Source organism: Salvelinus namaycush, unplaced genomic scaffold (genome assembly GCF_016432855.1).
Source record: "Salvelinus namaycush isolate Seneca unplaced genomic scaffold, SaNama_1.0 Scaffold382, whole genome shotgun sequence".
NCBI lineage: Eukaryota > Metazoa > Chordata > Actinopteri > Salmoniformes > Salmonidae > Salvelinus > Salvelinus namaycush.
In genome coordinates, this window is record NW_024060808.1 from 44458 (window position 1) to 54256 (window position 9799).

The 9799-nt window shown below is 40.2% G+C and overlaps 1 protein-coding gene across 1 annotated transcript in view; it reads right to left on the reverse strand.

Moving 5' to 3' along the window:
* Positions 1-1617, reverse strand: part of LOC120040813 (calcium uniporter regulatory subunit MCUb, mitochondrial-like) — a 43232-nt gene extending 41615 nt beyond the window's left edge. Inside the window, exon 1 of the mRNA XM_038985827.1 lies at positions 1365-1617. Coding sequence (XP_038841755.1) covers positions 1365-1469 — 105 coding nt within the window. The 5' untranslated portion in view covers positions 1470-1617. The remainder of the gene's footprint in view (positions 1-1364) is intronic.
* Positions 1618-9799: the final 8182 nt, after the last annotated feature.

Here is a 9799-nt window from a genome sequence, read left to right on the forward strand (position 1 = left end):
GTCAGTTAAGAACAAATTCTTATTTACAATGACGGCCTACCCTGGCCAAACCCGAACCCGGATGACCCTGGGCCAATTGTGCAGCTGCCCTATGGGTCTCCCGATCACGGCCCGGGATTGAACCATAGCCTTAGACCGCTGCGCCACTCGGGAGCCATTTATGCTACTTTATAGCAAGGTTAAACATGCCTCATAATACGTATTGAAACGTTCAGGTTTTAAACAATATTAAGTAGCTATATGTTTTCAAAATGCCTACTGCCTCCAGACCATTGCAAAGTGGTGGGTGACGCACAGATGAAGCCTGGGAAGCTTCAATTACCAGTTGAGAAATAAAAATAGTAGCCATCTTTAAATCATGGTAAAAAAAAAAAAAAAAAATTAACACAATCTGACAGATGTCCCCCTCCAAGGCTGTGTGTCTCTATGCTGTGTGTCTGACAAGATGTCCCCCTCCAAGGCTGTGTGTCTCTATGCTGTGTGTCTGACAAGATGTCCCCCTCCAAGGCTGTGTGTCTCTATGCTGTGTGTCTGACAAGATGTCCCCCTCCAAGGCTGTGTGTCTCTATGCTGTGTGTCTGACAAGATGTCCCCCTCCAAGGCTGTGTGTCTCTATGCTGTTTGATAACTATGATACATAAGGAATTCGTACCAATTTAATTCCACTAAATTATGCACATTAACCCAGAGAACGACAAGCACGACTGGTCAAATGTATTTCCATCACTGAATAGGCTAAAAAGCACGAGTTCACAATGGAATGAACATTTTCTCATGGACAAATGACACTGCTTTTCAATGTTTTTAATGTCCAAAAGTCTGCTATTACCGGCTAACCGCAACCCTGCCCTAACCTTCTGTCTCCTGGCCTTGTTTATGGGTGTCGCCACTATCAGCTTCCTGAAAGCAGTCAAATATATCATGTTTCCTCTTGAGCTGAAGCTAATTATTTTCGTGCCAGTTTTGACTCCATTTTGTCAGTGATTTACCAACACTGCTCCACGTCCATACAAATGGAAGTCTTACACGCCCACGCCTCACTGTGCACACTTGGCGCGCGTTCTCGCTGTCATCAATAAGAGAGAGAGAAGGGAGTGTGTGACCTGAGACAAACGGAAACACAGGTTTTTAACCCCCATGCTCTGGTTCTCTTTGTTCAGGGCTGACTCTGTGTATACGGTGTGGGGATAACATTTAATTCGAGCTGATTCTCCAAAGACTGCGGAAATGGGGATTGGAGAAAGAGAGACAGCTTTGGTTATGAATACTAGGTCTACTGTACAACAATAACATATACAAAGTGCATAATTCCCTATGCATTCATGTATAACAAGCAAGATATAAACCTATTGATAAGAACTCACCAAGTAGGGAACTTGAATCGCGCTGGAACTTTTTCCAGAGGCAGAGGAGAGCGAACAGCGGACAACTCCGTAGTGAAGTTTGGCAACTCTACCGAACCAAATCATGGTTAAAAACACGATAAAAACGAGACAAAGTAAAAAACGAACGAACGCGATTAAACCGAACCGGTTACGTTTATACGGAAGTTTAATAATAAAAAACTTCCATCGCTGTTGAATACACTGAAGGACGCACCGCTCCCTCCCGTGTCAAATCAGGTCTTCTCATTGGTGGAATGTTGACTGTAGAACGTGACGTAGGATAGGTTCTGAAGTTGATCAATAAATCAGAATGTAGATCATGATCTTGCGTTTCCAAAGATGGGAGGTGGGTTAAATTGATTTCCAAACTAGATAATGCTTGTTTTGTTGTATGCAATGTGTATGGGTACAATTTTCAAAACCTCAAACAAGATTTTATTTTCAGATCTTGCTGATAAACGTACTGAGCTGCAAAACAAGTAAACAAAACGAGTGGCTTATATTAGCTGGAGACTTCAATAAAACACCTAACTCTTTAAACTTTTTTTTAAAAAAGCTCAGAGATTTCAGAATAGTGACATCACTACAGTGATCGATACTTGGTGTTTCCTTAATACAAACGGACAGTGATCGATACTTTAATACAAACTGACAGTGATCGATACTTTAATACTTTAATACAAACTGACAGTGATCGATACTTTAATACAAACTGACAGTGATCAATACTTTAATACTTTAATACAAACTGACAGTGATCGATACTTTAATACAAACTGACAGTGACCGATACTTTAATACAAACTGACAGTGATCGATACTTTAATACAAACTGACAGTGATCGATACTTTAATACAAACTGACAGTGATCGATACTTTAATACTTTAATACAAACTGACAGTGATCGATACTTTAATACAAACTGACAGCGATCAATACTTTAATACAAACTGACAGCGATCAATACTTTAATACTTTAATACAAACTGACAGTGATCAATACTTTAATACAAACTGACAGCGATCGATACTTTAATACAAACTGACAGCGATCAATACTTTAATACAAACTGACAGTGATCAATACTTTAATACTTTAATACAAACTGACAGTGATCGATACTTTAATACAAACTGACAGCGATCAATACTTTAATACAAACTGACAGTGATCGATACTTTAATACAAACTGACAGCGATCGATACTTTAATACAAACTGACAGTGATCAATACTTTAATACTTTAATACAAACTGACAGTGATCGATACTTTAATACAAACTGACAGGTGATCAATACTTTAATACAAACTGACAGTGATCAATACTTTAATACAAACTGACAGTGACCGATACTTTAATACAAACTGACAGGTGATCAATACTTTAATACAAACTGACAGTGATCAATACTTTAATACAAACTGACAGCGATCAATACTTTAATACTTTAATACAAACTGACAGTGATCAATACTTTAATACAAACTGACAGCGATCGATACTTTAATACAAACTGACAGCGATCAATACTTTAATACAAACTGACAGTGATCAATACTTTAATACTTTAATACAAACTGACAGTGATCGATACTTTAATACAAACTGACAGCGATCAATACTTTAATACAAACTGACAGTGATCGATACTTTAATACAAACTGACAGCGATCGATACTTTAATACTTTAATACAAACTGACAGTGATCGATACTTTAATACAAACTGACAGTGATCAATACTTTAATACAAACTGACAGTGATCAATACTTTAATACAAACTGACAGTGACCGATACTTTAATACAAACTGACAGGTGATCAATACTTTAATACAAACTGACAGTGATCAATACTTTAATACAAACTGACAGCGATCAATACTTTAATACTTTAATACAAACTGACAGTGATCAATACTTTAATACAAACTGACAGCGATCGATACTTTAATACAAACTGACAGTGATCGATACTTTAATACAAACTGACAGTGATCGATACTTTAATACAAACTGACAGTGATCGATACTTTAATACTTTAATACAAACTGACAGTGATCGATACTTTAATACAAACTGACAGCGATCAATACTTTAATACAAACTGACAGCGATCAATACTTTAATACTTTAATACAAACTGACAGTGATCGATACTTTAATACAAACTGACAGTGATCGATACTTTAATACAAACTGACAGTGATCAATACTTTAATACAAACGGACAGTGATCGATACTTTAATACAAACTGACAGTGATCAATACTTTAATACAAACTGACAGTGATCAATACTTTAATACAAACTGACAGTGATCAATACTTTAATACAAACTGACAGCGATCGATACTTTAATACAAACTGACAGTGATCAATACTTTAATACAAACTGAGATCAGACCCAGAAAGTATTTGTTTCTTATTCCCGCCCCACGTTTATGGGGGGGGGGGGGGGGGGGGGGGGAATTATACCCTTTCAGCAGAAAAAAGAAATGAATCCATCTGGAATAGAATTCGATCAAACCGGTTTAGCTAAAGGGTGCCTTTAATAGAACTAGATCAAACTGGTTTAGCTAAAGGGTGCCTTTAATAGAACTAGATCAAACTGGTTTAGCTAAAGGGTGCCTTTAATAGAACTAGATCAAACTGGTTTAGCTAAAGGGTGCCTTTAATAGAACTAGATCAAACTGGTTTAGCTAAAGGGTGCCTTTAATAGAACTAGATCAAACTGGTTTAGCTAAAAAGGGTGCCTTTAATAGAACTCGATCAAACTGGTTTAGCTAAAGGGTGCCTTTAATTGAACTCGATCAAACTGGTTTAGCTAAAGGTTGCTTTAAAAGAACTCGATCAAACTGGTTTAACTAAAGGGTGCCTTTAATAGAACTCGATCAAACTGGATTAGCTAAAGGGTGCCTTTAATAGAACTAGATCAAACTGGTTTAGCTAAAGGGTGCCTTTAATTTAACTAGATCAAACTGGTTTAGCTAAAGGGTGCCTTTAATAGAACTAGATCAAACTGGTTTAGCTAAAGGGTGCCTTTAATTGAACTAGATCAAACTGGTTTAGCTAAAGGTTGCTTTAAAAGAACTAGATCAAACTGGTTTAACTAAGGGTGCCTTTAATAGAACTCGATCAAACCGGTTTAGCTAAAGGGTGCCTTTAATAGAACTAGATCAAACTGGTTTAGCTAAAGGGTGCCTTTAATAGAACTCGATCAAACTGATTTAGCTAAAGGGTGCCTTTAATAGAACTCGATCAAAATGGTGTAGCTAAAGGGTGCCTTTAATAGAACTAGATCAAACTGGTTTAGCTAAAGCGTGTCTTTAATAGAACTAGATCAAACTGGTTTAGCTAAAGGGGCCTTTATTAAATCAAATCAAATTGTATTTGTCACATGCGCTGAATACAACAGGTGTAGACCTTACAGTGAAACGCTGAATACAACAGGTGTAGTAAACCTTACAGTGAAATGCTGACTTACAAGCCCTTAACCAACAATGCAGTTTGAAGAAAATACCTAGAAAAAAATAAACAAATAAAAGTAACAAATAAACAGCAGCAGTAAAATAACAATAACTAGGCTATTTACAGGGTATTATGGTACAGAGTTAAATATGGAGGCTATATACAGGGTTTTACGGTACAGAGTCAATGTGGAGGCTATATACAGGGTGTTACGGTACAGAGTCAATGTGGAGGCTATATACAGGGTTTTACGGTACAGAGTCAATGTGGAGGCTATATACAGGGTGTTACGGTACAGAGTCAATGTGGAGGCTATATACAGGGTTTTACGGTACAGAGTCAATGTGGAGGCTATATACAGGGTTTTACGGTACAGAGTCAATGTGGAGGCTATATACAGGGTTTTACGGTACAGAGTCAATGTGGAGGCTATATACAGGGTGTTACGGTACAGAGTCAATGTGGAGGCTATATACAGGGTGTTACGGTAGAGTGAATGTGGAGGCTATATACAGGGTGTTACGGTACAGAGTCAATGTGGAGGCTATATACAGGGTGTTACGGTACAGAGTCAATGTGGAGGCTATATACAGGGGGTACCGGTACAGGAGTCAATGTGGAGGCTATATACAGGGTGTTACGGTACAGAGTCAATGTGGAGGCTATATACAGGGGGTACCGGTACAGAGTCAATGTGGAGGCTATATACAGGGGGTACCGGTGTCGAGGTAATATGTACATGTAGGTAGAGTTATTAAAGTGACTATGCATAGATAATAACAGAGAGCAGCAGCAGGAAGTCCAGGATCCAGTTGCAGAGACAGGTGTTTAGTCCCAGGGTCCTTAGCTTAGTGATGAGCTTTGTGGGCACTATGGTGTTGAACCCTGAGCTGTAGTCAATCAACAGCATTCTCACATAGGTGTTCCTTTTGTTCAGGTGGGAAAGGGCAGTGTGGAGTGCAATAGAGATTGCATCATCTGTCGATCTGTTTGGGTGGTATGCAAATTGGAGTGGGTCTAAGGTTTCTGGGATAATGGTGTTGATGTGAGCCATGACCAGCCTTTCGAAGCATTTCATGGCTACAGACGTGAGTGCTACGGGTCCGTAGTCATTTAATCAGGTTACCTTAGTGTTCTTGGGCACAGGGACTATGGTGGTCTGCTTGAAACATGTTGGTATTACAGACTCAGACAGGGAGGGTGAAAATGTAATTGAAGACACTTGCCAGTTGGTCAGCGCATGCTTGAAGTACACGTCCTGGTAATCCGTCTGGCCCTGCGGCCTTGTGAAAGGTGACCTGTTCGAAGGTCTTACACACATCAGCTACGGAGAGCTTGATTACACAGTTGTCCGGAACAGCTGGTGCTCTCATGAATGTTTCAGTGTTACTTGATCTAGATCAAACTGGGTTGAGGAGGGTGAGAAAATATTAACAACACCTGGTGTAAAGACCCTAGGATCATCTAACTGTGATCATCTCTAAACTGTGATCCTCTCTAAACTGCGATCCTCTCTGTGATCATCTCTAAACTGTGATCCTCTCTAAACTGTGATCATCTCTAAACTGTGATCCTCTCTAAACTGCGATCCTCTCTGTGATCATCTCTAAACTGTGATCATCTCTAAACTGTGATCCTCTCTAAACTGTGATCCTCTCTAAACTGCGATCTCTAAACTGCGATCATCTCTAACTGCGACCATCTCTAAACTGCGATCATCTCTAAACTGCGATCATCTCTAAACTGCGATCATCTCTAAACTGCGATCATCTCTAAACTGTGATCCTCTCTAAACTGCGATCATCTCTAAACTGTGATCCTCTCTAACTGTGATCATCTCTAAACTGTGATCCTCTCTGTGATCATCTCTAAACTGTGATCCTCTCTGACTGATTTCCTTATATGAACTGTAACTTTGTAAAATCTTTGAAATTATGCAATTCTGTGTTTCATAAGAAGAAAATATATTGATAATGACATCCTATGTTTATTTGTATAATAATAATAATACAATTAAAATCATAATGATTGATTACCAGGTGGAAGATGATGATAGGTCTAAAGATTGTAGCTTAAGCCATTAAAAACCCTAATATCCCCATCAGTGAACGGTCTATACAGGGTGAACATTAGAATGTAATAATGTAGTCAATCAGAATAAAACCCCAAACACAGTGAAGGCTAGAGGGCAACTCACCCCTTCACATCCCTCCCCAGTCCTTGCAGCCATAGCCCCAGGGACAGGCAGACCCCTACACACCCTTCCTCTGGCCTCCCAAATAACTAGCCCCCATACCCTGCCTAATGGGGGGATGGAGATAGACCCCTCCAGGACTGATCAGAGCCCAGCTAGCACATTTGTTTCCTTGGAAGTTGTGGGAGCGTATATTTTTGGTTTCCCATTGCTTCTGGGAACGAAGCATACGTTTCCTGACCGTTCTGGGAATGCTCATTTTTAGGTTGTAGGGAGGTTCTGAGAACATTTTACTCTGGTTCCAGGGAGGTTCTGAGAACATTTTACTCTGGCTCCAGGGAGGTTCTGAGAACATTTTACTCTGGCTCCAGGGAGGTTCTGAGAACATTTTACTCTGGCTCCAGGGAGGTTCTGAGAGCATTTTACTCTGGCTCCAGGGAGGTTCTGAGAGCATTTTACTCTGGCTCCAGGGAGGTTCTGAGAGCATTTTACTCTGGCTCCAGGGAGGTTCTGAGAGCATTTTACTCTGGTTCCAGGGAGGTTCTGAGAACATTTTACTCTGGCTCCAGGGAGGTTCTGAGAACATTTTACTCTGGTTCCCTGAAAAGGTTTCCTGGGAGGTTTTAACTTCTGAGAATGGAAATGATTGGTTATTTGACATAATTATATAATGTTTTGAGAATGTTTCAATAAGAATTTTAATAACACTGCTAGTTTAGGTTAACTGTTTTGAACATTCTTTGAACATTACTAATGTTTTGTGTTTTTTATAGAACGTTTTCTTAATGTTCTGAGAACATGACGTTAAATAGAAACATGAGGAAACCTGCATAAAACGTTATGCTGAAGTACTGAAATTCCGACCTAAGAAAAATATGGTTCTCAGAACATTATGTGCTAGCTGGGTATCCTGCACCATTCCCAGAAGGTTGTGGGTAGGTTCTATGCAAAAATAACCATAGGACAACCATGCTCTCACCAAGCTCTAAAGAAACATATGGTTCTGAGAACGTTATGTGCTAGCTGGGGGTTCCACAGCCCCTGGGGGGACTGGATAGAGGGAGGGAGGAGGCTGAGGCAGGGGTGAGAGATGGAAGAGATGGAGAAGAGGATGAGATGGAGATCAGAAGAAGCAAAATCAGACAAGGAAACGAGGAAAGGAAACCACTTCATTTCAGCCCAACTCTTATGAAAAACGAATATCCTTTACTTGTCTAACGCCCTTGATGAACAGTGAACATGGGGTAAGGGTTCACCATGGTCCCAGCTGCGAAAGGAAAGAGCGCTGCTTTTCAACAACATTGGAACGCAAGCAGCTGTCAATCAAATCAAACCTAGTGCTTCAGTTGGAAGGGAGAGGTGTGGTGAAGAGTCTCATTCCGATGATGAAGATGATGATTTTTGGCCCAGTGGGAGTGAGATTGTTGAAGAAAGTGGAGCCAGGCCTTTTTTGTTGATCCCATATGTGGTACCAGGTTGGGTAGAAAAGAAGTTGGTACTGTTGAATCTGTGGAAGGTAAAACCCAAAGTGGACTTGTGATTGTTTTTTTTGTTGTTCCGCCCAGAGGGGGAGCAGCGATCTGTGCCACATGACTCGGCTCAAGATCAGTTCCTGGTTCTGCTCTTAGGAACAGGGCACCATTGAAAAAAGTGATTTTTGGGGGGATCCCTGTAAGTAGTAAATCTTATGATTCTTATGTAAATCTTATGAATCTTATGATGATTTAGAACTCTCTAGAACAGAGAGGGATCGGATAACGAGTGATATGTTCTTCAGTAAGGTTGGTGGTTTCTTGGCATTCATAGCCGTGGTTATCAGTGAAGAGAGTCGTAGAGGAAGATGGGTCCAGTTTCGAGGGATCCTGAGAGGCTCCCTGTGAGTATGCCGAGGCCAATAGAGAGTGATAGGAATAACATGTGTTTCAGTAAGGTTTCTTAGCATTCATAGCCATGGTTATCAACTGTGATGCAGAAATGGAACACAAATCACAGAAAATAGATGTTGTGGTGGTAGCTGCAGAGAACTCCTTGGGTTATGAGATTTTACAGCAGAAGAGTTACAAGGTGTGATGAACGATAGTGTCCCGTTCTCCCAGGCTGCCGGACTGATGTAGGATCAGATTGGGCCATGTAGTGGAATAGAGGTTTTAATGGGCATAGGGTTAGATAGTGGAATAGAGGTTTTAATGGGCGTAGGATTAGATAGTGGAATAGAGGTTTTAATGGGCGTAGGGTTAGATAGTGGAATAGAGGTTTTAATGGGCGTAGGATTAGATAGTGGAATAGAGGTTTTAATGGGCGTAGGGTTAGATAGTGGAATAGAGGTTTTAATGGGCGTAGGGTTAGATAGTGGAATAGAGGTTAATGGGCGTAGGATTAGTCCCCTTTTGTTTCACAAAGTGCAAAGGATGTCCACTCCAGTCGGTGGAGTTACGTCCCTGTATAAAAATAGCAACAAAGTTTAAATGATTGATTGACAGGCTGGCACAAAATCTGTACCGCACCGTGGAAAGAAAAAAACTAGTTGGAATCGCTATGGGAACATCAGTGTCAGCACTTATTAATGATGGGCAGCTGGCAAAAAAAAATGGAATGTACTGGTTGGCAATTTATGGACATTATTGAGTTTCTTGTTTCAAACCAGCAACCACTGAGGGGGACATTGGACAAGAGGGGAGGGAGGCAGTGGACTGTCTGATCAAATATACTCTCCAACAAGACCAGGAAGTTGCCACGGTGTTTAGC